The sequence below is a fragment of the Centroberyx affinis genome, unplaced genomic scaffold (genome assembly GCF_046629955.1).
Source record: "Centroberyx affinis isolate AG114_WGS23_722 - 3 ecotype Tasmania unplaced genomic scaffold, CSIRO-AGI_Caff_v1 ptg002635l_1, whole genome shotgun sequence".
Taxonomy (NCBI): Eukaryota; Metazoa; Chordata; class Actinopteri; order Beryciformes; family Berycidae; genus Centroberyx; species Centroberyx affinis.
Window position 1 is genome coordinate 96,717 of NW_027280828.1, and position 17,171 is coordinate 113,887.

Sequence of the window (17,171 nt, forward strand, 5' to 3'; positions counted from 1 at the left end):
CCGCACCAACAACACTGTCTTCTTAAGAGACAGTGAGCGTTACAGCCTTCTTGAATATCTGATTAGTTTTTCAAACAGCTTATTAAGATTGACAGGAAATGCAGGTATAATATCTCTTTTTATACTTTGAACATAAACTAACATATTTCAAAACCATTGGCCCCAGCAATGTGTTTATTTCAGTAGTCAAATAAAATTAAATTGCCCCAGGAAGTCTAATCTATCAAGGAACAACTTATTGTCCATTTTGTTTGCAACGGGAAGAATATTTTTTCACAGCAGTGTTTCACTTCCATAGGGCAACAGGAAGTACAACAATACCTAAAGTTCAGCAATGATCAACTTTTCAATTCCAACTAACCGGTCCACCACCATCACATTGTCTGAGTTTCTTTTGATTTCTCAGTTCTATAGAAAATGAACGGACTTCCAGTGACTAGTTACTTGAGGATATGGTGGTGTGTGCATAGGGCCTAAAATTTAGAGGAAGTGCAATGAGGGAACAATCGACTGAGGTACGTGGGGAATAAATTTGCAAAAATAAAAGTTCTGAGGGAGCATAGGACTAAGACAACATTGAACTGAGGTTACATGAGGTGAACCACATAGGATGTTTTACCATATATAGTAAAAGGGACAGGACACCACTGCACTCCAAATGGGGTATTGATTGACCCAACGACTGACAACAGGTCCACTTGCATACTTTGATGCATACTTTCTTACATATATTTGTGTATACTATATGCTCGACTGGTGGGGAGGGAGCAGCAAGCAGCATAGAGATTTAGGCACTTGTGAGAGAGAGAGAGAGAGAGAGAGAGAGACTGATTTTCTCCATCTGGGTAACATTATTCAGATTCCTCAGTGTTGGATATCTGATGATGTTGGCAGGGGGAAGGGAGTGAGGCATGGAGACACAAAGTGAGAAAGAATGGGGTAATACTGAAAAACAAGAAATATGTGGAGGAGAGGGAAACCAGAGGAGGGCACTGTCCTCTCACAGAGGCAGTGTGGCCTTGGCCACGGCACTCCCCAAAAAGTCTAGAGTGGGAGGGAGTTTAAGGAGACAGGAATCTGACAGCACATATTATGGTGTGTTATATTTAGTATATTTGGGTTAGGACTTATCTAAGTCTTAGGACTAGCTGTAGCAATATGAATGTTGCCACTAAAACAAACTAGGGTGAGTACGACTATTCACAGTCTTAATTGCATAGCAGATTAATAACTGACTTTCAGATGTTTGTGAAGTGATATAGTGATGATGATGGAGTGAGTTATTTCGTCACCAGAAGTAGAGAGCCATGGAGGGAGTTAGGCACTGCTGCTGAGACACTTCCATAACTCTCATCCCATATGAATCTGTCTCAGCTTGTGGGAGAAAAGGGAGGGAGCAAACTAAAGAGGGAGGGAGGGAGAAAAAGAAAGAATGCACTGAGGCCTCATCATGTGATTTCTGTTTTTTTTTTCTTTTTTATATAGTTGCACTGTGATTACATGTTTGTAGTTTTGGGCTCTTAGCAAATTTTTCCAAACCTTTTCAACTCACTGCTTCTCTGGCTCTTTTTTTTGCATGACCCAACAGCATACTTTCCCTTGACTTTTTTTCTTTTTTTTCTTTTTCAAGTCCAAGTGTGTGACGTGTGAGTGGAGTTCCTGCCCTTGTTTCATGCAGTAGTTTAGTGGGAAGGAGAGGGAGTGGAGAGGAGAGGCGGACGTTTATTTGACCTGTCAAAGGGAAGATAGATTGAAGGTATAAACAAGAGGAGCTGCTGGTGTTTTGGCCTGAGTGTGTGTGTGCTTCGTCCTCATAGGGAAGCCAGCAAGTGACCAGGAGAGACTTAGAGAAAGTGAGTAAGTGAAGGAGAAGAAGATACGTTACCTGATTCTGTTGCTCATGGACAGAGGTGGATGAGAAGTTGCAGCTAAGGAGTCCGTCTGACGTGGGAGGAGGAGTACCAGCCCAGGGGGAACCACCCGCTCAGCTCACCCTGCTCCCAGCAAGAACAGGACAGGATGAGGTACCAAGGCAGGGTAAGATCCTGACTCACATGATGCTCTATATTATGTTTTAGTGACATCCATTGACTGTTTGGAGTTGTGTGAGTGTGTTGTGTTTGCTAGGATCTGTGCATTGTGCTTGTGCAGTAAAGCATAATGCAGTAAAGCAAGATTTTCAGTATATTCAAGAGAATCTGTTGAAAGCATATCACCAATTCAAATTCCCACTAATAGAGACATCAAAGAGGAAAGAGAACATTCAGGCACTTTTGTGCATGTCTATGAGTCACTGTGTGTTTTGGCTTTTGCACGAGCCTGACAGCATTTAACCCGGGCAGTCCAGGAGAGAATAAACTTGGTATTTTTCCACCATATCCATTACTGGCACATCTATGGTAGAGAGCCAGCTGTGGTACTGGAGAAGCTCGTCTCGGGACAGAGTGGTGGGTCATGCCTTATAAGGAAGACAAACCGAATGTAGTCAGCCCAGCGGAGCTTAGTCATGAGGCTCAGAGCCAAGTCCCCCTGTTAGGTTAGTCTTCTAGCTGGTTGTCACTGCTGCTGCACCTACAACCCCAGAGGTTTCGCTATGACTGCCTCACAGTCCCAGTCAAATCCCACACAAAGCTTCAGCTCAGGCATTTTGAAGCCTCTCTGTTAGCCTCGCACTGCTATAACCAACAAGCCTCAGGTCAGTTCACTGACAACAAAGCTGCATACCTTACATTGCATTTCAGGCCGATCTCCATCTCAGATCTGTGGCCATTAAGGCATCTCAGCTACAGTCCCTCCACAAAGACCAGAATTCCCATCCTTTGCAAAGTCCTCTCAGAGCTACAGGAAATCCTTACAGTGAATAATTACTGCGTAAGAATATGCAATGAAGTATGTGATAATACTGACAGCAATGTGTCTATGTTTTGAAAGCAAATGTGTGATGGACTAGGCTTCTCACCATCAAGCGTGAATGTTTTCCACAGATTTTGGTGATTCTAGTCCTGAGACGAAGGTAAGAGGTGGAACTCGTCATTGCAGAGGCACATATAATAGGAAAGTTTGTGGTGTTTTTAGTGGAAAACAACTGAATTTTAGTTTATTCTTTGCCTTAGAACAGTGTGGTATGTATTGAACATTTACTGCTGTCTCCTTAACCAGAAAAGAGAGAAAATCATGAGCATTACAAGAATATAATATTCATTTGGGGCGTAAACTTTCACACATTGTATAGGGCGACATTGTACCCATCCACATTGTATGAGTCAACAAAGCTAATCTCCATTCATTGTCAACAGAGCAGCTACATCTGAATTACTGTACATCACAGATTAAATCTTGGTTCTCTGATTTTGAACTTGTTCATGTTCACGAATAATGACAAGACTATTGGCTATAACAAACATATGTGAGTTCTTAAATTGAGGGGGAATACTTCTAAGATAAAGGGATGTGAGGATGATGGAATGAAATATCCAGGCCAAAGGAGTCTGTTAACGTTTAGAACCAGGTAGTGCGTGCCAATAGCTATGCCCTTCTAAGCCATCTATGAAAGTTGGTATGCATGCTGGAAATAGAGGTTCTGGGGTCTTTTCTAAGCTTCATAATAATGTGCGAACTCACCTTGAGTTAGAAACTGTTATGTAATAGGCCACAACCAAGCGGACTGATTAAATCCAAACGTAAGCAAGTGTAAATATTCTTGTTCAATATTCTTGTTTGCTCCTAAATTGAGCAAAAGCATTTGCGGTAACCCCAAATGTTTGATTTTTAAATGAATGAATTTGCAGCAGAGATTCCCTGCAATAGCCACACCTTCATTGCATCCCTTTCAGGTCAATCAGGGTAAGCAGTTTTCCTTTGTCCCATGGCTCTACTAATAATTCTGTGTTTGTTTCATGGCTCTATCTTGAACGGATGTGAAGATATCTTGGTGGACAGGCACACAGAAATACACATGCAAACAACCGCAAACCCACACAACACATCTCCACAGCGCTGGAGGTAAAAACATAAAACACAGTGGTATCCACTGAACGCCTGCCCCAAACCTGACCCTGACATTCTTTAGTTGTATCCTTTGGAAAATCTGACTGTGATCTGTATTACTATCTGTAGGAAGCCCAGGTGGGAGTGGGAGAACAATACTCCAAGGTGAATAAGAGTGGGGGGGGGTGCAGAGGAGTGGCTGCAGTGGAAGTGTCCAGTGGCTTTCCTCTGCTCTCACTCCTTGGCTACCTTCCACTGTTGTCCTCTTGTTGTTTTAAGGATTTTCCAGCTTTAAGTGTTCAGAGATAATGACCTTTTACCGCCGTAAGCCCGCCAAATGAGACCCCTGAGAGGCTCATGCATTCAAAAAAACAGCAGTGCTGTGGAAGTCTAGTCCCTTTGTTCCACTTTATGTTTGTTTTTTTTCTTGGATGTGTAAAGAATAGCAGCAGGGTTTCTCTCATAAATGTATCTTTGAAACAGAGCATAGAGAGAAGTTGTTTGTGCTGGGGTGTAATGTGTAGAACTGAAACACCACTTTGTGTAGCTGGATATTTATTGTCAGTAAGTGCTGACTATTAATATTTCTCTCTCTCTTTGTGTGTGCGTCTGTGTGTGTGCAAGTGTGTAAATCTTACTTCAGGGCATATCTGTGAATTTCACTTTCCAGACTGGTAATCACTTCCTGTCTACACTTTGATGTTTGCCATCACAATGGGGTTGACATGTACACACACCTTCCTAGTGACATGGATCAAAACCTGCCTGCTGATATAGAGCTGTGTGTACTGTACATACATCCAATACACAATCTCACTATCCCATAATAGAGGAGCCTATCCTCTGTGTTTATGATTGGGATTCCTTAAATGTCTTCATTGTTTAATCTTGGCCAGGCTCGGTGGAACTGTACTTACTTTGTGTGTTTTTTCTGGCTGCACTAAAACAGTAAGAGTGTTGTTGTAGGCAGTGTTTTGTTCAGTAAGTCTGCATCATTCGCTCAAGATAGATTTGAAAGATATGAGAAAAGGTTTAAAACAAGTATTGTCACTCCTCATAAATAGATTGTAATGTCTTATCTGGTGATTATTGTAATGTTTAGAATGTAAATGATATGAGAAAAGGTTTAAAACAAGTATTGTCACTCCTCATAAATAGATTGTAATGTCTTATCTGGTGATTATTGTAATGTTTAGAATGTAAATGAAACTCCAGATGTTAATTCTTCCAGACCTGGATACATTTTGTAGTGTGCATCAGATTGAAACAGGCCTTTTATGCCCCCTGCTTGTCAACAGAGTGTAATTTCTTCTATGGAGAGACTATTGGAAAGAGCAGCACTCAGTTCCCTCTTTCTCTTTTCTCCTCCTCTCTCTGTTCCTGCAGGAGGTGGGTGTTGAAGGAAGAGTGCGCCTGGTGATGGAGAGCGCCCTGACTGCCCGGGACAGGGTAGGGGTGCAGGACTTTGTCCTGTTGGAAAACTACACCAGTGAGGCAGCCTTCATAGAGAACTTGCGGCGGCGCTTCAGAGAGAACCTCATCTATGTAATACAACCATGCAATCACGGTTTTCTCTGTGATATTCATATTTCCAAACATTTAAATTGGTGTATTGAGACATAGTTGAATGTGCTGTCCTTTCTGCTAATATTTTGGCTCAGACATATATTGGCTCAGTGTTGGTGTCAGTGAACCCTTACAAAGAGCTGGAGATCTACTCCAAGCAGCACATGGAGCGCTACAGAGGGGTCAGCTTCTACGAAATATCGCCTCACATGTGAGTCACTCCCTAGTCCTCACACACATTTTTGCCAATGCATGCCAGTTCAATGCAATTTATGTGGTATGCACTTACTATATTTAGTATCTGCTCATGAAGGTTAAATTCACATAATCTTTAATGTCAATATTTGTGAATAACTCTCCCAAAGATAGAATTCAGAGAATCATAACTCTACTTTGATGTTATTAAGAGAGACCTGTTTTAGCTGCTTCATTGATAGTGAATGACTTTATGGATTCATAGAATGTTTGTTTGAGCTTTTCCACCCACATGAGCTTGGTATCATAATAACACTAACTTCTAAGTCAGAAAATCTCCCTGTACCCTTGGAAAAACACCCTATGTACAGTACTAGTACTAGTCTAGAGTACTTACAAACTTAGCCTCATTGCCAATGGAGTCTACAGATAGTGTTGCTTGATGCCTTCACAGACTTGGTTCTCTTTTTTGAGGTATGTACACAAATCTAGTCTAAACCATACAAAACCACAGAAGTATGTGTGAATTCTTTTTAGCGTGTTTTTGTTTGTTTTTGCTTTAAATGCTGACATGGGTTTCATTCTATTCACACACAAACAAACAAAACATGTAATGAGTTGATAAGAGGCATAGGACACACAGTGGGCAAACTTCATTGACATAATAGTCACTGAACTTTCTTTTTCAGTGATTTGGTTTTGGCCATGTCATCATATTATGAAGTTAAGACAGATAATTCTACACTCCTTCACTCAAAGTGGCATTTGATTCAACAGTCAGAGTCGGTGTTACACTGTTGAAGTTCTATAAAATTACACAATTCTACAGATAAACTATATTTTTTATCACAGAAAGTAGTCTGCTCTCAACAGTTTTACTATTACTATTGATCGTCTGGTTACATAAGTTTTATACGTTTTTTTTACATAAGTCAGTATAATTTTTGTTTGTAATATTTTTGTTGTGTTGTTTTTTTTTCCTTATCTCCACTGGCTTTCAGTTCCAGGCATTGCCTCATTAGAAACTTTGAATGTAACTCACCCCACCACTCTGAATGCTTCCATAGTGCATCTAAAACAGATTTAAGTTTTCTTCTAAGTTATTTATCATGGTGACAATAATGTTATCACTCGTGCGTTGAATACTTGGTTGGAAATTGTTTCCAGAGACATGGGCGAAACTGCAGCTATCGGGTCATTTTAGCTGTTTCCACCCTTGTGATGTGTGAGTAACGAATGAAAACAAGTAAACAAGATTTTTTTTTTTTTTTTTTTTTTCATTGGACAGTCAGATGATGCTTTGGCTTGAGAGTAGTCTAAGAAGTAAGCAAGACAGGAATGCAGGGTTTGGTTCTTTGGTAATTGCCACACAAAGATCAGCAAAATTGAGCCTCTGCAGTACTGTAAATCAATAGTCTGGAGTCATAGAGCCATGGCATTGTTTCATGGACTAAATCAACTTCAATATACAAAACCACTTTATTTCAATAATAAACATGTATGATTTTAACATAAATGTCATTGTCCTTGTGAGTATGACTCGTTTAATCCATTAAACGCCATTAATGTTGCTCATGTTTGTAATTCCACTACAGTGATTTAATTTTAATTCTTTGTACGTGTTGATCTGTAGCCGACGCTGCTTTTGTGCTTCGCCCCTCCCTCAGCTATGCCGTGTCAGACAACACTTACCGGGCCATGCGGACTGAGAGGAAGGACCAGTGTATTCTGATCTCAGGGGAGAGTGGAGCAGGTAAGACAGAGGCCTCCAAGAAGATCCTCCTCTACTACGCTGTCACCTGCCCTGCCAATGACCACATGGCTTCCCTCGGTGACCGCCTGCTGCAGTCCAACCCTGTTCTGGAGGTATGAACTCCCACCCTCTTTCTTTGGACCTATCTAATCACATGGCATTTCAAACTGAACAGCCATTATTCCAACTGGTTACATCAGCTAAGTGACAATTTTAAGAAAAGCATGTTGAAATGAGACGTATCTGTCAATTACTATATATGTCAGTATCTGATTGATTGGAAAATTACTTTTGCAGACTTGTTACTGATTGTAAATACTTTTAGTGATTTGTCTTGATTGTTTATCACTCTATTGTTGCTCTTAAATTCACTTCCTCCCTCTAATTTCCTGGCTTTTTTTGCTTTGCACAGGCATTTGGGAACGCCAAAACGCTGAGGAATGACAACTCCAGCCGCTTTGGGAAATACATGGATGTCCAGTTTGACTTTAGGGTACACAGCCCCTCCTTGGCTGAGGGACTCTACACAAATCATGTGTGCTCACACCATACTGATAACATTACATTTTGTTTAGTTATATTGTGATGGCTAGGAGCTCAAACATTTAGCCCCATGCAGTAGTAAAACTGCCTGTGACAGTTCCCATCTGCTCCTGTCTTTTCCCCTTACCTCCCCTAGGGGGCGCCAGTAGGCGGCCACATCCTCAACTACCTGCTGGAGAAATCTCGTGTGGTACACCAGAACCACGGTGAGAGGAACTTCCACATCTTCTACCAGCTTCTGGACGGAGGGGAGGAGGACCTGCTTAAGACACTGGACCTCGAGAGAAACCCTCAGAACTACCAGTATCTGGTCAAGGTGTGTGTGTTGTGCACAAGTGTGAGTGCATATGTTGAGTTTTTGTATTTGTTTTCACACTTCAGTGTATGAAATATTCCTGTCAATAGTTCTGTAATATACCATTGTCGTCTTCAGGGCAACTGTCCCAGAGTTAGCTCCATTAATGATAAGAATGATTGGAAAGCTGTGATGAAGGCCCTGTCGATTATCGGCTTCACTGAGGGAGAAGTGCAGGTCAGTAACACTCCATTACAGCACTGCATGACAGTTGCCTGAATCCAGCCCCATGAGCCGCTTGTTTTGTTTCACTCTTGTTCCCTGGTTTACCACATTTACCGCCTTAAAGTGGAACAGGTTGTTCACAAAAGAAACCTAACTGAGTGATTCAGTGGGATGGATCCAGCCAAACATAGATACAGGCACTGCAATGTTATGACTAGTTGCATCAAAAAGAAAAGTGTTATTTTCAGTCCTCAATGTTTCCACTGTTTCACAACCTATTTTAATGCCATTTTCACAGATCAGCTGATATTCTCACTGGCTCACTGAGTTCAAATAAGGACTAGTGTCTGTATTTTAAAAGATGCAGATACAGTTTTTCCCCTACCTCTCCACTGTCTGTACTGCAGCTATCACAGTGGAATTTAATTATTATGTATAAACAGTTGTTACCACAATAAAAGCAATCAGGACAACACTACATACATCCATAAATAAGGTGTGTTCAAAAGTTAATGTTTGCTCACCAGTCTACTACAGTCAGTCAACTTTCTCACTGAATCATGTCATGCAAAAAAGCTGTATTAACTTCAAACATGCAACTGAAAATTGACCATTTCAATCAGGCATCAGCAGCGATAGCTGCCTTGCAAGTCTGTCACATTTAACAAATGAAATTAAATTCCTTGAGAAAGATTAAAGTTGGCTCCATTCTGATTTTTTTTTCTTCGCTTTTGCTTTGCTTTTAAAGCTGGTTCCAAGTTGTTCTTCACACTCACTCTAGTGGACACATATTGTGTTACAACTTGTATAAACAAAGTCTGGAGAGATTAACATTTACCAGTACAAAGTACATCTCAGTAATAACAATATTATTTATGCTATAAATCATGGATAGTAAAGGTTGTGTTATCATTGTTGTTTGTGGTGGTAACATGTGATTACAGTTTGACAGTTTGTTATTTCTGGTTGTAATTGTAAATTAATGACCATACTCTTACATTGAGTCCCTTAGCAACTGCCAAAAGGTTAATTCTGTCAGGATGAAACGGTTCATGATAGTTTTGCCTGTGTCTGACCTCAGGAGTTGCTGAATATCATCGCCAGTGTTCTCCATCTGGGAAATATTCAGTTTGGGGAAGGGGAGGACGGAGAAACTCGCATCACCACTGACACACAGATAAGAAATCTTGCGAAGGTCAGAACAGTCCCACTGGTATCAATGTGCACTTACAGATCTGCGCATACACTCGCAAAAAAGTAGTGCTGAGAGCAGATGTGTTGTTGTTTTCCAGCTGTTGGGTGTTGATGGCTCGGCCCTCAGGGAGGCACTCACTCACAAGAAACTCATTGCCAAAGGAGAGGAGGTGATGATCTCTGTTTCTGGAGTTTGTCCTTGTTTCTCATATCGTCTGCTGCTTGGTGTTTATTGTGTGATTGTCTTTTAGAATTGCATTTGTAATTTTGTGTCATATTTGCATTTGTGCGTCACAGATGATCAGCCCACTAAATTTTGAGCAGGCGGGATCGGCCCGCGATGCCTTAGCCAAGGCTGTGTATGGCCGGACCTTCACCTGGTTGGTGGAGAAGATCAACCAGTCACTTGCTCTCAAGGTGCAGCTGCAGCTCCGATAATAACACAGGACAGCAGTAGAAGTTCTATGATGGTGATGCAGTTATATGCGCTGTGTGATTGTATGATGTGTATGTGATATGCAGGATGAAGTCTACCACAGCAGTAAGGGCTCCTCAGTTATAGGACTCCTAGACATCTATGGCTTTGAGGTCCTACAGCACAACAGGTATATGTTATATCCATTTTCTTTTACCTCTCGCTCCCTGATCTCCGTCTCTCAGCACAGTCTTTAACCCCAATTCTTTGTCAACAATCGCCTCTATTGTCCCTATGATGCAAATAGCTATTTCTCTATGCATCTGAGCCCATTTTGCCTTGTATTTCTGCCTACAGCTTTGAGCAGTTCTGTATCAATTACTGCAATGAGAAGCTCCAGCAGCTCTTTATTGAGCTCACGCTCAGATCTGAGCAGGAGGAGTACGAGACAGAGGGCATCGCAGTGAGTCGGGTGGTGGTTGGGTAGTCAAAACAAAGAAATTATGTGTTTATCGCTATTTCATCATGAAAATGATTTCCATATTAACATCGGATTACTCTCCCCTTCACCTTTCCCTCTTATTTCAGTGGGAAACGGTGCAGTACTTTGACAACAAGATCATTTGTGACCTGATAGAAGAGAAGCACAAAGGCATCATCTCCATTCTGGTGCGAATGACAACTAGTTTGTATGTTAGTCTCTGAGTGCAGTCTCATCCATTCCTCTGTCACTGCAGGTAAAGATAAATAGTGTGGCTGTCTTTCAGGATGAGGAGTGTCTGAGACCAGGAGAGGCCTGCGATGTCTCCTTCTTGGAGAAGCTGGAGGACACATTGGGAGGTCATGCCCACTTTGTCACGTGAGCATCATCTCTTTTACTCCAGCATACAAAAATCACAAACACGCGCATATTAAGGACTCTCAGCCAAGCTCAGTTATATAGGATACTGTGCATACTAACAGTCCTCTGACCACTGCTTCCTATATCAGTATGCATAAGTTTGTTTTTACATCTGCATGCATCTTTCAGCCACAAGTTGGCAAATGGAAAGACTCGCAGGGTGATGAGCAGAGAGGAGTTCAGGCTGCTGCACTATGCTGGAGAGGTCAACTACAATGTCAGTGGTGAGCAGAAATTCCTCACTAGTTCAACCAATAGTCTATTTTCATTCATCCACTCCCTTATAAAAGTCTACAGACACTCGAAGGATATTACAGAGTAAAAGAGAAACTGTTTACCATGAACCCCTATAAATTATATCTAGATTGCTATGTAAAACAACTCACTGATTCCTCAATGACAAACTGCACTGTTTTTGTTCAACTCGTTCAGGTTTTCTGGACAAGAACAATGATTTGCTCTACAGGAGCCTGAAAGAGGTGAGGGGAATGAAATAAAAAAAAGACAAGACAGCCTCACCACAACTTTTTCAATCTCTGTGCCTGTTTGGACTACCTGAGTGGGGAGGAAGAGAGAGGCTCAGCTGTGTTGACATGGTTGTGTGGTTTGGTCTCTGTTCAGGTCATGTGCCAGTCAAGCCACCAGATACTCAATCAGTGCTTCCGCAGAGAGGAAGTAATAGACCAGAAACGCCCTGAGATGGTGAGAATCACTCTCTCACTCTCTCTCTCACTCTCTCTCTCACTCTCTCTCTCACTCTCTCTCTCTCTTTCGCACAGATACAGAAACACTCTCTCACACACACTCATACATACATACACACATGCAAGTTCTCATAGTTTCATATGCTTCTTTTACTGCCCTTTACAGGCTGCCACTCAGTTTAAAAACAGCCTGACGAAACTTATGGAGATCCTCATGTCTAAAGAGCCATCCTACGTGCGCTGCATCAAACCTAATGATGCCAAGCAGCCAGGTACAGATTACATACAAAGCATTTTGAGAGAAAAAAAATTAATTCATCACCCAATATTTGAAAACCATAAAATGATTTGAAACTTTATGAGCAAATGTCTTAAAATGACTCCTTATCTTTATACTTTTATAATACTAACCTATAATGTGCTTAACTTTCATGTCAACAGTCAATATGGGTGAGTGGGTGTCATGTTTTTTTAAATGGTGGATATCTCATTTTGGAACAAAACATCAATGAATAAGGTCTCTCCCTACAGGTCGGTTTGATGAAGTTCTGGTCAGACACCAAGTGAAGTACCTGGGCCTGATGGAAAACCTGAGGGTCAGGAGAGCTGGCTTCGCCTACAGACGTCGCTTCGAGGCCTTTCTACAGAGGTGAGTGACTCACTACCTCCCTTCATGAATGACTGTCTGACTGTTACTCATCTCTGCTCTGTAGTCAGCCTTCTGTTATTAAAAATAACGCATGTCTTTAGGTATAAGCCCCTGTGTCCCGAGACGTGGCCCAACTGGCATGGCAGACTGGCAGATGGTGTGTCCACACTGGTCAAACACCTGGGCTACAAACCAGAGGAGTACAAACTGGGCAGGTAATGTATTGACAGAGAGAGAGAGGGCTTGATAATGGTGGTCCTGCACAGTTAGAGATTAGATTATGGGGCCAGCCAGACTAAAAATGTGCACGAACAAGCAGTATTGCAACGCACTTTGGATAAAAGTGTTTACCAAGCATATTACCTCACCCACTCTCTGCAGGTCCAAAATCTTCATCCGTTTCCCCAAAACTCTGTTCACCACAGAGGATGCTCTAGAGGCAAAGAAGCCAGACATCGGTGAGTAATTGTGGTGAAGATTACAAGCACTACTGAGAAGGGGATTTCACAATCAAAATGACAAAATAGGAACTTAATGACTCACAGGCAATGATCTCCCTTCGAAAACAGTAACACGAGGATAAGATCGGTAGAATCCCAACAGTTCCTATACTCACACTCTCTCTCTGTTGTGTTGCAGCTTTGACCCTGCAGACATCCTGGAGAGGCTACAGGGAGAGAGCCAAGTACCAGCGCATCAGGCATGCAGGTCAGGGCAGCTTCCACGGTTGACTCATGCAGTTTCTTACTTCTCTCTTACTCTCATTGAGTCCCAAGAACATGACTGAAAACTGAAATAAAAGCAACTCCAATCACACTTTACTTTGAGTTAGTCGAATGGAGTTTGTTTTAGTTTAATTTCTGTTTTTCATAAGCATTCATTTTTAGTTCAGTTTTTATCTTATGAGTACCTGTTTTATGTACATGCGCATAAAAAAATTCTTTGAATGGCCATCATCATATTTTGACTCCTGATGAAGGCCCATTAATAACTGGATGATTCTCTCCTCACTCTACTCTCAGTGTAGCAATAATCAAGAGACTACAACTAGTTTGACTTTAGTGTCAGTTTTTTTTATTGTATGTAGATTTTACTTTTATTTCACTTTGCTAACGTGTCTATTTGGACCTGATCTTAGTTTCAGTTTTAGTAAACTGTGCCAAAATGACCTTGGGATATCAATCGTTTTATTCTAATAGATGCTCATTAGATTGCATGTTTCAGTCTTATCTATCACATATTTTCTCTCAAATTTCTGTGCACCTATCTATCATGGGGTACTGCAAGTGTGGGATGTCTATCTGCCTATGTCATTGACACTGACATTCACAACACCATCTGAATTCAGCCAGTGAACTACTGTAAACTCCTATTCCTAACTCTGAATGTAAATATCCACAAATTAACCAAGAAATACCTGTGTAAACGTTGTCTTGGTTTTAATATATGGATGTATGATACATTCAGTGATTGTGATCCAGTCTGCATGGCGAGGGATGAAAGCGCGCAGGAGAGCCAAGAGGCGTCGACAGGCTGCCGAGTTGATACGCAGGTGCTTGACTGATACTTTGTTATTGTTCTGCATGTTTGTTTGTGGCTGCATTTTGCATGTGTAGTTTAATTTCTCTCCTACTCTCTATCTCTCTATCTCAGGTTCATAAAAGGCTTCATCTACCGTGACGAGGAGTACTGCCCAGAGAATGAGTACTTCCTGGATCACGTACGCTTCTCCTTCCTCAAGACGCTACGCAAGAACCTGCCCAAGAGTGTTTTGGACAAAAGCTGGCCCACACCTCCTCCTTCCCTCACGGAGGTACCCACAGTCTGAATACACAGCACACAGGGCCTCAGCTGACTTGGACATCATCACTAATTTCACAAATAACAGTCATTGGATTTGATTAATTATTAATGACGATTCCATTTTGTGGCGTACAGGCGTCCGAGCATCTGCGGCGGCTGCACATGCAGAACATGATGATGAAGTACTGCAGGAGGATCCAGCCTGAGTGGAGGAAGCAGGTACACCAGCTACAGAAGGGGTGACCTCACTCGCCTCTAGCAAACCAAGTCACACAATCACACTCTTGTCTTTTTCTTTGTAATAAATCTGCTCATCTTTCATTTTCATTTCTCTTCTAGATGGAGCAGAAGGTGGTAGCCAGTGAGATCTTCAAAGAGCAGAAAGACAGCTACCCTCAGAGTGTTGGCAAGCTGTTTCTGGGCTCCAGGCTTGGTACGTGTTCATACATGTGTCTGCACACACACACACACACACACAGTTTCCCTACATACTTTGCACCATAGATGTATCAAGAAAAAAAATCCCATATAGCATTAACAGAGGCTTCCACTTTTCTTTACACAGAAAGTGAGCAGATCAATCTCAAAGTCATCCAGACTCTTGGCAATGAGAAAGTGCAGGTGGGGTTCAGTAAATTAAGATTTTAGCTTGATGTTTATAGTAAAAGCACTAGTCTGACATAATGACCTTCTGTCTGCCTCTTGCAAACGTCATTATAATGTCTCTCCTCCTTCTCCTCCTCAGTACGGTGCTGCGGTCACTAAGTATGACAGGAGGGGTTTCAAGGCTCGCCCTCGCCAGCTGCTCCTCACCGCAGCCTTCGCTGTGCTGGTGGACCGGACCAAGATCAAGCAGAAGATTGACTACAACATTCTGAGAAGTGAGTAGGGTCGGGGGACATTTAGAGAAATATCATGTCAGATATTAAGATATTGGCTGAAAAAAACTGCCTTTGATAGGACAGCCCATGATCAGTGTTGGGCTCATTACTCAAAAAAGTAACACCATTACTTATTGCTCTTTATTCATTTCTAAAGTAATGTTATTACTTCAGTTATCACTCCTTGAGAGCAGTAATTTGTTACAGTAGCTATTCATTTCATTACTTTTCTGTGACGCTCTCCAAAATAAAAGTGACCTCAAAAATAAAAATACCTTACCTCATACCTCAAAATACCTTTACCTTTCCTGTGCACTTCTGTGTGAATGATTAGGGAAACCAAATAGCCTTGATGTTCAACTGTCTTGTCATCCTTTTGCTGATAAAATCAAAGTAGTGGGGATATTTCCACTCAGAGAAAGTAAACTTTTCTGCGGTTTCTTATCAAGGATAGTTTCATATAGTTTTGGGATATTTCAACTTCAATCTGATATTTAAAGGTTAAACGCTTTTTTTGATTGGAAACTGTAATAATGTGAAATTGAACTAGCAATTCATTACACTAGTTTGTTTAGTTCTGTATGTGTACAGAGAGACCAAGCTAGCGTTTCTCTCTTTTCACAGGCATCTCTGTGGGCTCTCTCAGTGACGGGATCTTCGTTCTGCACATGCCCAGTGAGGACAACAAGCAGAAGGTAAGACACGGTGGTCATCACAACTGTTAACTCAAGTGACCGCAAGGTCTCTAAGTCCAGCTGTGTGTCCCTCAGGGGGACGTGGTGCTGCACTGCGACCACGTGATCGAGCTGGTGACAAAACTAGCCATGATGGCCGGCAAGATCAACCACGTCAACGTCAGCCCGGGCAGGTGAGGCTCCATCCCACTTGACTCTCCATCATACTGGAAGTCTGTTGTCAGTCCCGGCCCTGCAGTACTGATCCGCTTGTCCTGTCTTCCCTTGTTACGTCCGGTCTGGCGTGCAGTATTAGGTTTGCTGTGGCCCGTGGGAAGGAAGGGATCATTGATTTCATCAGGGGCTCAGAGCTGAAGGTGGCCAAAGGCAAGAGAGGACATCTGCTAGTGGTGAGTCAGGGGCTGTTCTGGGGTCAAGTGAGAGCAGTAATTCTGTATCCTGAACACACATCACGAGTTATGTCTGTGTATTCGACATAACAAATGTTTCAGCCATCTGACTGTGTTCAATTTGACTTCACTTCGCAGACCGCCCCTCAGATCAGCAGCACATGACTGTAGGAACCGCAAACAACCGGGGTACTTTGGGGGAACCGAGCAAGCTGTAACCCTGCTTCTATCTAACCAGAGGATTACCACTCAGAAGCTGTCATTGTTGTTTGTTAGTTTGCAGCAGATAGGATGAAACCACAAGCATACACAGCATACTGAACAGCAGGAAGATACCACTTCACATAATTATTGATTCAAACCACATTATCATTTATACAAGACTTTGCTGTAATTCTTGATAACAAATGATTTTGTAAAGATAAAAAAAAATCATAACATGAAGTCATTGCAATTCCTTTATTGTGCAGTCATATGCAAGTGTATTTCCATTATAATATAACATGTTTTGTGTAATATAAAATACTGTATCTCCATACTGTAATAAAATAAAATTAAATAAAATAAACAGTGACCACTTATAATAAATAGAATGTAATAAATATGTCAATAAATAGCATGTATAATTATAAATATATCTTTGGAAAGTCCAGTAGATTGAGGGCTGGGGAAAAAGAGGATGTTGGAAAGTGCTCTCCCAGCATTGGGAGCTTATTGCTGAGTTACAGTCAGAGGAAAGACAGAAACTCTGGGAAATACCCAGAAAGACTGTTACACATACTGTAAAACTGTATGTAAAACCAACCACACAATCTCCCTAAAATAAAAACCCCATGTCAGGTATTGACAACACTACCAAAGCTCAGTCTCAGCACAGTGTTTGCATAGTCATACTGATCAAATTGTGTGGTTATAACAATTATCAACACAAATATCATTAATTATTATTATTATTTTAACCTGAAGTACTTATTGT

The 17,171-nt window shown here is 41.5% G+C and overlaps 1 protein-coding gene across 1 annotated transcript; it reads left to right on the forward strand.

Moving 5' to 3' along the window:
- The first annotated feature begins 1,704 nt into the window (after window positions 1–1,704).
- myo1ca (myosin Ic, paralog a) lies at window positions 1,705–16,635 on the forward strand. The gene is made up of 32 exons (XM_071534923.1): window positions 1,705–2,037; window positions 5,374–5,532; window positions 5,649–5,764; window positions 7,416–7,614; window positions 7,914–7,994; window positions 8,181–8,360; window positions 8,478–8,576; window positions 9,646–9,759; window positions 9,857–9,928; window positions 10,056–10,175; window positions 10,281–10,363; window positions 10,531–10,636; window positions 10,762–10,842; window positions 10,941–11,032; window positions 11,204–11,298; window positions 11,507–11,553; window positions 11,696–11,776; window positions 11,945–12,050; window positions 12,310–12,427; window positions 12,529–12,642; window positions 12,809–12,885; window positions 13,067–13,135; window positions 13,895–13,979; window positions 14,081–14,240; window positions 14,366–14,449; window positions 14,570–14,663; window positions 14,796–14,851; window positions 14,976–15,111; window positions 15,736–15,806; window positions 15,882–15,979; window positions 16,096–16,195; window positions 16,334–16,635. Exons 1-32 carry the CDS (start codon window positions 2,020–2,022, stop codon window positions 16,358–16,360), a joined length of 3,138 nt encoding a protein of 1,045 aa, XP_071391024.1. The 5' UTR covers window positions 1,705–2,019; the 3' UTR covers window positions 16,361–16,635.
- The last annotated feature ends 536 nt before the right edge of the window (window positions 16,636–17,171 follow it).